Raw genomic sequence first — 13279 nt, forward strand, 5'->3', positions numbered from 1 at the left:
GAATATTTGAAGGAACTTCCTTGCAGATATGGGCCAGTGAACAGTGTTTTGTGCATAGACAAGTTACATATTTGAAATACAGCGAAGTAAACCGCCAGGATGATTTCACTTACTATTTAGCCTGCATCATGTCACTGAATTCAAAGATGTGGTCACTTTAATGTAGACTTTCTACATCTCTTGTACATATTTCAAAATGACGTTTTGAGAAGCAATTCTCTGCTAAGAAGTTTTTAATGCATAATGTGAAGGCTGTGTACCAATTACAGTTAGGAAACTTCAGGAACAGTTTCCTACACCAACATGTGGTTCAGTTAACCAGGAAGCATGGAAATATGCAGTGTTGTGGCACACAAGGAATCAAATTGTATACAGTTATTCAATTCTACATTTTTGCAAATGGTCATTCTTAGGTAACCGCACTATGAATGCAACCAGAGCCAGTAATAAATCTGAGACTGAGTGAATAAAGTCACAGACACAAATCAGTTACAGCACAAGATTTATTCACCAATATACAGATTCTTTCTGCATCGCAGTGATAGTAACTTATCTTCTTGTTTCACTCTTTTGTACAGTTTTATTTACAAGGATTTAAAATAATCTTTTCATTTACATCATCAATGGTACAGTGTTTCACTTCTGAAATTGCTTTGTTACAGCTCTTTTTCTGTCTTTAACCTTTTTCACACTCTTTCCATGTACTCTGTAGGCTTGCATAACAGTATGCCTTTGTTTGAGGAATCCTTAAGACCTCAGGCACGTCTCACATTGAAGAGTCCCACAACCTTGAGAAGGTCCATCTGAGTCAGTCATCACTCACCATGGTGAGGCTTTTATATTCTCTTACACAGACACAATGGCATATAGACTACCATAAAGAAATGCTTATCACCTCTGATCCTACACCTGATTTGAAAACCATTTGCGTAAAACAGCAGCAACTCTAATGCAGTTCCTCACTGAAAAACCTGAGGAGGACAAGCAGAACAGCAATCTGAGATGAACAATCCGCCAGTTACCAAATGATCTTAGTTTTAATTCACTATGAGAGGAGGAAAAACAGAAAACAAACACAAAAACATTGCATAGAATCAATTTGTACTGAAACTGGGCAAACTAACAACTGTTGTGTCTTGGAGAAGGAAAAAAAAAGTTACAGCAGATTTTAACACTTTGAGGCCTGTTCCAGTACAGAGTATTTGGCTTGTGAGGAAAATGAACTGTATGTGCTCCATTACAGTCATTGCTGAGCAGAACAGCATGCGTTCCACTGCAATGATTGCTGAGTAGGCTGTAGTCGGACTTGGCATTCGCATCTGTTGCACCATCCAGCAAGATTTTTTCTCACACATACACAGACACACACGCATATACACATCAGCCACCAATGACACCAAGGACTGGATAAAGTGCATCGTACGAAAACAAGGCCTAAACTTACCAAATGCAGTGTAGTCAAAAAGAAACCAGAGGAAAGAGTGAACACACTTCTCTCTCTGGTTGGTTGGTTTGGTCAGAGCGGGTCGGGACCAGGAACAACGGTGGTGCAAGTCCACCATATTACCAGCAGTAGCCATCAGTCATTTACAGATAAAACACTTCAGTAGATGAAACTAATCTGTCTACTGGCAAAAGCCCAAGTTATAGAACTGTGCAGCATTCACAAATGTGCCAGTTGCTGTCCAACTAGAAGTCCAGACCACAAAACAATCCAGCAGGGAGTGCATGAACCAGCAGACCTCCTATTCACAGAGAAACAGGTTTTTAACCTTACAGCAAGTCTCACCTCAGCATACATACTATTCCGAGCTCCATTTTACCTTACTGCTGACACAGCATGAGCATAGTTAAAAAATTAAGGACCTAGTTTGCCACTGTAGAGTTAAAATCATCTTAAGCCTATCCAGTGCTTGGTTTATCACAAGCTTTTTGTGCTACGACACTTCAAGGAAACTCACCCCACCTCAATAACCCACAGAACCAAAAATACAACAGCTAAGGACTATTGCAGAGTGATGTTACACCCTACACACATATATAAGGAGCAATGCCTACAGGAATGATGTACATATGCGGATCCACACACCACGTTTATAGCATACACAATAGGTACATGTTCACACACAATCGAGATCATCATAGCAGCTAGTTACAGCAGAAAAAATGTGGAAAAAGGACATAACTGTAGCTGGAGGAGACATGATTAAGAAATGTTATTGGACACACATTTATCCAAATAGATTAAATCTTCTCTTATCCTAAATATAGTTGGTAAAGCAAAGAGTTGATAATCCAGAGTTGTTCTTAATTGGATATTGGCACAAGACAAGAGGAATCACAAGGAATCATAGGCTCAGTGTGATGAAAACTGGTTACCAACATTCAAACTAACCATTTGTGGGGCAACATCAACAGCCAGCCAGCTTAGAACATCTAAAAATCACAGTATCAACAAGAAAAGTTCTGTTTGACCTCACGTGAAAAATCATACTTAGAACTATTGCCTACACTCTTATGATTATGGTCACTAGCTTAGACCATTCTCCTCTATGAAAATGGAGTAGCACACCAGAATCACATCTGAAGGTCTTCTGCTAGAATCTTGAAGACATAAGGTCATAAGAAATGGTTGCCACCACAGCTGTAGTCAGCTTTTGAGTCACCATTTGTCTCACAAGATGATGTACTTTCTACTTAAATGCACCACAAATATACCACAATAGCAACAAGGCTGACAAGGTCTGAATGTGTAAACTATTAATGGATATTCCTTAAGCACTCATGGCCTCTCATGAAATGCTACTGGATAGTAGAACCATGACTACATTTCTATAATACGACTGATTTGTATGTGGGTATTTGGAAGAGTGACTGTGTACAAGTCTAGTGTATGAATGGTCGATGGAAAGAAGACGAGGTAGAACAAATGAAATGTGGATCCTTGTCCGATTTCCTCATTACAGACGCAATACAGCAGCACACAGAGTCCTGTTAACAGCTCAACACAAACACAGTACGAGCTCACACCAAACCAGACTCATACAGACATAAACTGTGACTTCTGATGGCATTACTAGACAATAAGGGATATTACAGCATCATGTATCTTTAACTAGAGAATGTTGATTATAGCACACCAGAATCACACGCTTGAAGGTTCGCCACAAGACTCTTTTAAGATATAAGGTCATAAGAAGAAATGTTTGACCACTCAGATGTACTGAGCTGTTGAGGCTTTCTCAGTGTACATGTGAAGTCAGTCATGTCAGCAAGGTTTTCCTTTTATCCTCCTTAGCTTCAGATCCTCAGCAGATACACGTTGGCAACATCCTCAAGTTTCTTGGCCTCTTTTTGTCTGAAGATCTATCTGAGACAGAGAATGCTAAAACAACTATAAATCAACAAAATACATTTTCTGATTAAACTGTTGATTAAAAACAAATAAAAGAGGTCAAACTGTAAATTCTCAAACAATATAAATCATTCAATTAAAATCAAGGTCGAAGATAACAATAAAAACTACAATTGATTTTCTAAATTCAGTGTCTCCATGTTTATAGATTGAAAACATACTAAATTTTAAATAAAGCCCAGTCTTTGGGACGGAACTTAGCACGTAAAATGATTTAAAAAAGAGGAAAAAAAAACAAAAACAAACTATTAACAGTTTACAATAAAGAACGTCTTGATAGAGATTGCACATGACCCGAGGGTTCAGCAGGAATGCATATCGAGACACTGCAGCGATTGTTTAGAATCTTGTCAGGTGAACAACCCAAACCTTATTGCTTTATTTCTAACTTCTTTTGAAATATAGATTATGTGAGTAAACTAATCTCTGAATTCCCAAAATAACATGCCTGGTCTCCACTGCTCACCACATAGCTTATTTGACTTAACCGTTCAGCCAGAATGTCTGGCCACCATCTCCACTGCAAATTATCTAATAAACTTTTTTTTAAACTGGTTGAAAAACTACTGTAATGATTTTATTTAAGACTATGACAACTCTACCACAGAGAGGGTGGCATTCAGGCTAATCATTTCCCATTTTTGGTCATTCAGTGTAAATTAGTTAGCATATTATGTTATAGTGAATGCTTAAGGCAGGATTGTAAACGCCACTCCACAGCCAATCAGTTTTACTCCCAATGTCTGACCAGGTGTAGATGACTGGGTGATGGGTTTATAGCCTCACAGTGGAGATGCTGGACTCTGGTCCCTTGACCAGTGCAGACCAGGCACTACATCCAAATCCACAACATCCTGTCATGTGTTGGTCTGCCTCAAGTGGAATGCTTGGTTTGGTCTGAGAGAGAGAAGGAAGGGGTAAAACAGAGAGACAGAAAAGAGAGAGAAAGAAAAATAAAGAAAGACACAGTGGAGTTAACCCCATGAACTTCTGTCAGCAGGTGAAAACTTCCATTTCCTCACCATCATAACTACATATGCTACATGGTAGTTTCATAGCAGTTGCTGATTAATTCATAGAATTAAATGAAAAATAAGCCTTATGCTGCAGTTACACGCAAAAATCTTTCCATGCCAAATAGCAGTACATGACTGACGGTAGAATGCAGCCATGGAAATGTTGCCATGGAAACTGCATTACCAGCAAAAAAGCACTGCTGTCAGTGGAGAGTTTAAACAGTGACGTCTAATTATTTAAGGTGGAAAATGTCCAGAGGATGCTCTGTACTCTTTTCATTTTTGTGGTATCCTACTGAGAACGCCAGAAATAACCAGCATTAAGATTAATAACTGAATAACCACTTAAACTCTAGGCTTATTAGTCTTTATTATTATTTATTAGCAATTTTCAATTCAATTTTCTACCCAATTTAGACATATCCAATTCCACATACTAGTTAGGACTTCCCCAATTACATGATACACCAGTGCTAGGAGAGCGAAAGCTATCACAGTCTTCCTCAAAGACATGTTTTCGAACTGCCGCTAACGCAACGTCATTTGACAGCTGAATGTGCTTGGAGGACAGCGTAACCGCCAGTTCTTTTACATCAGCTTACAGCCGCCTGCGCTGGCTAGCATCGCGCTGGATGACAGCGCGAGTGAGACATCCTACCCACCCAGAGAGCGTGACCAAGTGTGCTCTCGTGGATTCCTGGCCACAGAGGCTGTAGCATCACCAGGGATCAGACTCGCAATATCCCGATGACAGGGCCAACGCTTAGACGGGAGGTTTGTTTACTGATAACTGCTATGAATGATTCAGTAACTGCCATAAAACTTATGTATGTTATGTTGTTCTGAGAGGAAGGAACTGAAATGTGGGCCCACATACAGGTCCTAAGGGTTTAAGAGGATAATAAGCATGGAGTTTAAAGGAATACTGCAGCGTTTTTCAACCTAATCTCTATTTGCAGCATCTGCAGTGTACAGTCTATTACCATAGACAATAATCAACTAAGAACAATGGGCAGGTACTTCAGTGGGTCATGCTGGCAAATAGAAATTATTTTAAAAAAACAGTGTAATCCTTTAAGGGGTTAACCCACATCCCTGACAACACCAGAACCATTCAACATGGCTCTAAAAAAAACCCCACAAAAAAGGACTGAAGGAAACGAGACGAAGGCAAAAAGATGGTGACGAGGCGGGCAGCCAGGAGGGCTACACCTGTGATATGATCTGCATGTTGAAACTGGGTGAACGGGACTGCTTGGTTAGAGGGGTTCCAGGAGACAGCAGCTCTTTACCCTCCTCCGGCCGCACCAGGTGCTCCTCCTTTAGGCTGAGGTTGGAGTGCCGGTGGGACCCCCCACCGGAGCCTAACCGTCCAGTCAAGGCTGCCCCTTCCTCAAGGTCCAGTGCTCCGGCTCCTGCTCCGTCTCGGGACCTGCTGAGTCTCGCGTGCATGCTGGACGAGGCGCTAGCAGTCCGAGTCAGCACGGTCCCCCCCATGGAGAAGATCTGCGGCTTTTTAATGGGGTTCAGTTCAATAGCGTCCAGAGTGATGGTGGGTGGGGGTGACTGTGGCCTCAATTGCTGTCTCCTCTGAGTAGGCTGGGCATCAACGAGTGGCTCTTTATGTTTCTCTACTGAGGCTTCTCGCTCCCTCTCCCTGGACGTGCGGCTAATGCTGCTCTTCTTGGAGCTCTTCTGGCTGCTGGCACGGCCCCCCCCGCTGCTGCCCACAGGCCTGCCCCCACTGGGCTGGCTGCTGTTGGATGCGCCCGATGAGAAGCCTTCATCAGGGTCATTTAGGTTGAAGGACTCCTCGCCTCCACTCATGCCATCTGCGTCTGAGAGAGAGAGAGAGAGAGAGAGAGAGAGAGAGAGAGAGAGAGAGAGAGAGAGAGAGAGAGAGAGATTGAGTAAGTGAGTGAGTGAGTGAGTGAGTGAGTGAGAGAGAGACAGAGACAGAGAGAGAGAGAGAGAGAGAGAGAGAGAGAGAGAGAGAGAGAGAGTGAGTGAGTGAGTGAGTGAGTGAGTGAGTGAGTGAGTGAGAGTGAGAGAGAGAGAGAGAGAGAGAGTGAGTGAGTGAGTGAGAGAGAGAGAGAGAGAAAGAGAGAAACATTTCTGGCTTTATAAGTGTCAAAAGAGCATAATAATAGGGTGTAGTATAAAGCACTATTGGAGCTGGGTTAGTTGTACTAGGCAGGTTCTGTAAGGGATTTGATTGTCTAAATAATGCAGGATAAAGTGTGTAATTTTTCCAAATTACCACAAGCCCGACCTGACAGACATTTTAGTCAACACACCACTGATTCGTGCATTTCATTCACACGTTTAACAGTCTGAAGTTTTTCCACACAACAGAGCTTTTGTTTGCTCCATTTGAAGAGAAGAAACAGCAATGAAACCACATCGGCAGGAACTCAGAAACGTGTTTGCAGTTAACAAAAGAAGTTGAGTTATTCAATAATACATTATGCATGACTTTCTTTAAATCAGTTAATGCCAAAAAACATACGCGTCTAAGCGTGACTAATTGAAAATCCTGTTTTTTAACAAGAAAATATTATGCTAAATATTTTTATATATGCATTACAGTTCATTCACTCTAGAATTATTACTGTCAGACTTGCAAAAACTATGGACACTGCAAATTAATTTTGGATTAAAATCATGGATCTCATTGCTAATCCATTAAATTATAGTACCTCCACAGGTAAAACTAATCCAGCTCAAATAGGGCTTATATCTAATCCACATGAATGCCCTCTGGTAAATTCATATGTTACAAATTATAAATGATTCATCATTACTGAATGAGTTTTATATGCGTCATTTTTCAAATCCACTTTGTAATTCAGCTGTGGATAGAGCTTACCTACCAACACCATCAAACAAAAAACAAAGCCTCTCAATAGATGAGCACTGCCCTGACGCTTTGAACTAAATGAGATTGAAGTGGAGTTAAAAATAGGCCCGTTTCTCTCTCTCAGTCCGCCAGCACTCATGATGATGTCTGAGGCGTGTTCATGCTTTTCCATCAGCTGTTCACCCTGAAGTCCTATTGCAATTACAGCCACTTCACCTGGGCTAACCTTGACATTTGAATCATACTAGGCGTGAGGACACTGGAGAGCATTCATCACAAACTGTCTGATAGCAGTACATAAATCAATATCAGTATCCTTACACATGTTTTGCATTCAACTGAGACTGCGGCTTTAGAACCTCAGGAAAAACCTACAATAAGAGCTTTGTTTTACTGTAATTACTAGGGATTTGTAACCTAACTATTAGTTTTTTCTAAATCTTCCCATAATTAAATTGTTAAGATGCAAACAGAGCAATTTGATTAAATCTGAAGTGATTAAAACCTCTAAGAGTTCCCTCACAGAAAGTTACCGCCTGCTGCCTGAGCCTTGGTTTAATGATAGTTTTGAGAGAAAGTTTTTAGCCTAAAACGTGTTTTTAAAATGAATGCAGGGCAGCAAAATACATGCAGGGCACTGTAAGGCAAAACAGTACCTAAACATTTTCTCATTTTGGTAGTTAACACTGTTTTGCCATTATCAACTTTACATATAAAAACTAAGATGTGTAGTTTCACAGGTCATTCTGTACAGCAAATAAAATAGCTTTATTTGTGGTGTTTATTATATTTGAGTCTGTACTTTACTATACAGTGCACCATTTCAAACCACTCTAAATAGCTTTGTTTATATCTCAATGACTGGATTATGCAGAAATGGTGAAAAAAATCAGTGGAGTTCACCTTTAAGATTAAGAGATGGAAATAAAAATAGCATGTCTGAGAAATCAAATTACCACTGATGAATGAAACCATTCTGCTTAAGATGAGTCTGAACATATGAAGTCCTTTTATGACACCAACAAAAACACATGACAACAAAAAACACAATGGAGATCCGCTTAGTGGCCATCCAGAATGCTAGGACAGCAAGAGAATAGAAGGACATGAATTGAGTGAAAAAAGACTGTTAAACATTCAACAGAAATATGACAGAGAAAGACAGACGAGACAGAGAGAAGTAGCATGCAGCATTAGGCAGGCAAAATCTGGGTCTGTAGGTTTCTGTTCTCCACAGGTGGACAGCGTTCCAAAAGAAAGAGGGAGAAAAGGCCAAAGGAGAGAAAGAGAGTAAGACAAAAGTAAAAGACTAAAGGAAGACATGCAGATGTTGAGACCACCAGCACGTGTGCTCTCCTTTAACTCTCCTGACTTGGACTGCAGCTGATTCGTCGAGGAACTTTTCAATCAAGTGCTGTGTGGATTATCTGTACATAAATTGTGATGTACATAAATTCTGAGGTACATCACGATGGTGTACGATTTGCTGCAAGACTATAGACTCAATATATGAACAAACATGAAGACTAAACCAAGCTCAAACATCAGGGTTCCGTAAGTATCCACAAGCCAGTATATTTTTGAACATTTTTCAGCCAAACCGGAGAGCATCTGGTTCGCAGCTGCGGCTACAGGACAAGGAGGCTAAGAGGTGCTGGAGCTGAACATGGATTGGAGCACTGGCAGATCCGCCTCTTGGGGGTTGATCCTCTGGGGGCTTGATCTGAAGCTTGTGCCTGCTGTTTAAATCTGCCTCAGCATGCGCATGCTTAGAGGCAAGGCATGAAGGCCGAATGGTCAGGGGAAAGACTCGTTCTCACTAACTGAGCTTGCTCCTAGTGTTTTCAAAACTGCACAGATACATGCAACTCTCCTTTTATCAGAAGAAGTAATAAGTGATCACTGTCATGAAAAAACCTCTAACGTGAAACTGTCAAAGCCAAAATGAAAAATGGAACCATCTGCTTACAGCTTTTCGCATCTCACAGCGAAGGACAGTCTCTAGAGTGAGACTGTTCTATTTAAAGACTAAGGAACGCCTTCTGATTATGTATCTTGAAGGTGGAAGGAACGTCTAAAAAAAACTCTGGGTTTTGGGGTGGATTTTGAAGGCGGCCTGTTTGATTTATTTTTGTTTTTTTTGTTTTATTTTTGTTAGCTGGTGAATGCAGAAGCTAACATTACTGCTAGGAATCTGCTGGATATCTTATTGAAACCATATAACTGCATTAAATGTCTTCGTATCATTACTATAATGGAGAGACTGGGGTACTCAAATAGAACAGATCAGATCAGAATTACAACAAGGTAAAAGGTAACATCTGCAAATTAGCTGCCTACCTAGATACGTTTGGCACATTTTCTCTAAAGGTTAAAACCTCTGGTATCCTGTTTTGTGATAAATAACAATATAAATAACTGTTTTCTTTACGATTATGTTCCACAACCAAGATAAGAGCTGCAGTAATGCTTGCTTGCATTTACTGTCCTGTAGATCAGCTAGCCTAGCAGTCAGAATTGGTTGCCACCACAGAGCTCCTTAATTGTACTGTAGTGAGAGAAGACTGATAAACGAAAACGAGGAAACAGTATAAAATAGTGAATTCTGTCAAAACAAGGGAAATAGTGCTGTACTACAAATTACTGTAAAACGACAAATAACATTAAACTCGTTTTTAAACCAGAATGCCCCTTTAACATCACTATTCCCTGAATTTATCATGAAATGTTCACATAATGAAAAGGACAGGTGTCATTTTAAAATGGTTTAAGAAAAAACATTTTAAAATGACACCTAAAACCAAGCAAATTTCAAAGTTTTCTTATGACAGTGAAATCCAGTGTAAGCTAACGTTGGTGTTATGACCTTAAATAGTTGTTAATGGACAGTATAATCATAATGTTAACCCTAACCTAAAAGGGATGCCACAACCTCAAACATTAACCTGCTTAGCAATGAATGAAAGTCTATAGGCTCAGTTAGCATGAATCATCCTAACTTGCACAAATAACTTTTATTTGACGCTAGCCTTCTGAACATTTATGGCATAACTACCTTGTAACACTGATCCGTAACCTAAAACACTTTTTATCAGTACTGCAATTTAAGCAGATGTTGTTTGCATCACTAGAGGCAATGGATGTGATGTCCATATGTTTAGTTACACTGTACTCCAGGAAAAATCCTCTTCAAACAGCCTGCCAACAGCTGTGATGAAGAGGACTCTTAAAGCCAGTTCCAGGAGAGGGCATGTTGTCCCAAAACACAGATGGGTCCAGGTAACTCCTTGAAGGAGAAGCTATGACTTGCAACAAATCTAATCAGTGCTCTTAAGCATTTTACCTATGGCTAATCTATCTCATTGAGCACGCTCAGTTGGTGACATATGGGCAGCACCCAAAGAGGGCTGACACAAGACGCAAAGAGGTCGAAGGTTGTTTAGTTTATTTGGGATTTCATGCATGTACCCAGCACACTTGTATGGCGTTCGAAGTTCAGCAAGACGTTGGGATTTGTTAATATTTAGTTCCGAGCAAGCAACTGGAGAGCTAGCAGCGTCTGGGAAAGTCAGGGTACCCAAAAAAGCAGGAACATTACTGGAGCAAATGAAGGAAAGCCCCTCCTCCGTTTGAAGTCTCCTCTCCCGCCTCCCCCCAAACGCCTACCCTCATTTGTGACTGTGAGTATGCCCCTCCCTCCTCGCACAGGATTGTCTGCCAGGTCCTTGGGGGTGTGGCGACCAGATTGGATGGTGAGGTTGAACTCTGCTTCAGTTGAGAAGTCAAAACAATCTGTGATTCAACACAACAGGGTGGAAATGTGCTCCTTAGTGTGGGTCCTGTTATACTCCATCATGAAGCACTCGACAGTGAAGAATTTGTCTGCGCAGTTTTACAGTACTGTACATCAACAGATGACATAAGACTCAAAGAAGAAAATAAAGAAAAGACAACAGTAAAAGGAAAGACATAACAATTTTACATTAAAAAACAACACAAAACTGTTAACATTGTTTTTGACAGATGATGAAAAATTAGACTGGTTTTAGAACAGGAAAAAGATCCTCTATGTCTGAGAGTTGTACAGACTCTCTTGGTCTCTATACAGAACAAACAGGTGAAATCAAAGGTTTTGTTGCATACCTGTAGGGAAGCACAGTGATATCAGATCTATATCAGTATAGGCAGATATTTGCTTAAAAAATAATATCGGGATCAGACTGACAGGGTTGAGTCAATGTTCCAAACAGATATTTGATGATGTATTTATTGTACTCCAGAAGACCAGAATGTTGAGGTGCCGCTAAACACAGAAGTAAATCTACTAATAATTGGCTAAAAACTAAGAAATGCAGGGTTATGGAATGGCCTAGTGAAAGTCCAGATCTGAAGCCCATGGAAATGCTGTGGGGGAGCTTTGAAACAGGATGTATATGTAAGAAACCCCTTAAACATTGCACAGATGAAAGAATTCTGCATTGAGGAATGGGCAAAAATTTCTCCCAGTAGATGTCACAAACTGACAATTATAGGAATCACCGACAAAGTTGTTTCTGCCAAAGGTGTACTTACTTTTTAACAGACAAATATGCAAATATGACTTTTTTTTAATAAGTTACTGCAAAATCAAATTGCCATTGTTTTTGTTCTATTACATAACATTTATCTATACATACTGTTTAACTAAAGACCAAATAGTGATATGTCTATATGTGTCAAAAAAAAAGAAACATTTCATGGGGTGTAGTTATTTCTTCACATGACTATATATGTACCAGGCTTCTAAGAGTATGACTGGTGATGATGAATCCTAATCAGAATATGGTATGAAACAGGCCTTGGGCCAATGCAGTCAGTTTGGTATTAATTCAGAAGAGGAGTTAAATTTCCAAATCAAATCAAAGTTGAACCAGATTTGAGAGTTTTGCTTAAAAATATACCAGTCAGCATCAAATATCAGTTATCTTTCAGCTTGTTAACAGAGCTGGCGGAGCTGAAATTGAATCACTGAGACAGGACTATCCCCAACCATGCCTAAACTAATTGACTGTGTGAACAGTAGAGGGAGCTGTTTCTATCTCAGTTCCAAGGGTCCCTTACCTTCTCTCTTCCAGCGGAGTCTGCGGATGGACGCTGCTGTGACAGCTGAGCGGCAGATTCTGCTTATGGTGGGCGTCACCTCTACCTGCAGGACCTTCTTTCCACGAGTGCCATCGGGAGCACTGTCTGGCAATGAGTTCTTCATCGCGTTCCCCAACTGAGGAAGAGGAATATGGAGAGAAGCCATGAAGCATACAGGCAAAGACTGCTCAGTATAGGAAAAACAATAATCTGTAACCACAGTTTTAATATAAATTGAGGATAAAATCTCTTGAAACTAAAAAAAAAAAAAAAGATTTTTTTTTTAAATATTTAAAATACATTTAAAATAATGTCACTTGCCCTTTATATTGTGAGACAATTTCATGACCAGTAGACCATTAGAAATGGCCCAAAATGACTTGAAAACATGTTACATTAACTTAAAAAAAGTTATTTATGTTACTCCTTTTCCTGAAAAATAACCATTTTGGAGATACAAAGCTACTGTCTCTGACTTCACATCTACATGGTAGACCAACAAGGTGAGTGTGTCTAATAGAGTGGACAGTGTTTAAAAACTCCAGCAGCACTGCTGTGTCTGATCCACTCTTACCAGTGCAACACACGCTAACACGCCACCACCACATCAGTGTCCCTGCAGAGCTGAGAATGATCCACTACCCAAATAATACCTGCTCTGTGGTGGTCCTGTGGGGATCTGAGCCATTGTTGAACATGGTAAAGGTGAGATAACAAAGTATGTAAACAGATGGACTACAGTCTGTAATTGTAGAACTACGAAGTGCTCCTATATGGTAAGTGGAGCTGCTAAAATGGACAATGAGTGTACATATAAGGGGTGTTCCTAATAAAGTGCTCAGTGAGTATATATACAGTGCTGTGAAA

At 40.2% G+C, this 13279-nt stretch overlaps 1 protein-coding gene across 3 annotated transcripts in view; it reads right to left on the bottom strand.

Annotated features, from left to right (window-relative positions):
- Positions 1-489: 489 nt before the first annotated feature.
- The window catches only part of LOC118807874 (protein FAM126B-like), an 87760-nt gene continuing 74970 nt past the window's right edge, over positions 490-13279 (bottom strand). For 2 of the 3 annotated variants that reach the window (XM_036570041.1, XM_036570033.1), the window contains exons 11-13: positions 12392-12548; positions 10958-11083; positions 490-6269 (exon numbers count right to left, since the gene is read on the bottom strand). In XM_036570041.1, the coding sequence (XP_036425934.1) occupies positions 5638-6269; positions 10958-11083; positions 12392-12548 (915 nt within the window). In that variant the 3' untranslated portion in view covers positions 490-5637. The remainder of the gene's footprint in view (positions 6270-10957; positions 11084-12391; positions 12549-13279) is intronic. The other variant, XM_036570050.1, reaches the window with a different exon arrangement.

The sequence above is a fragment of the Colossoma macropomum genome, unplaced genomic scaffold (assembly GCF_904425465.1).
Source record: "Colossoma macropomum unplaced genomic scaffold, Colossoma_macropomum, whole genome shotgun sequence".
Taxonomy (NCBI): Eukaryota; Metazoa; Chordata; class Actinopteri; order Characiformes; family Serrasalmidae; genus Colossoma; species Colossoma macropomum.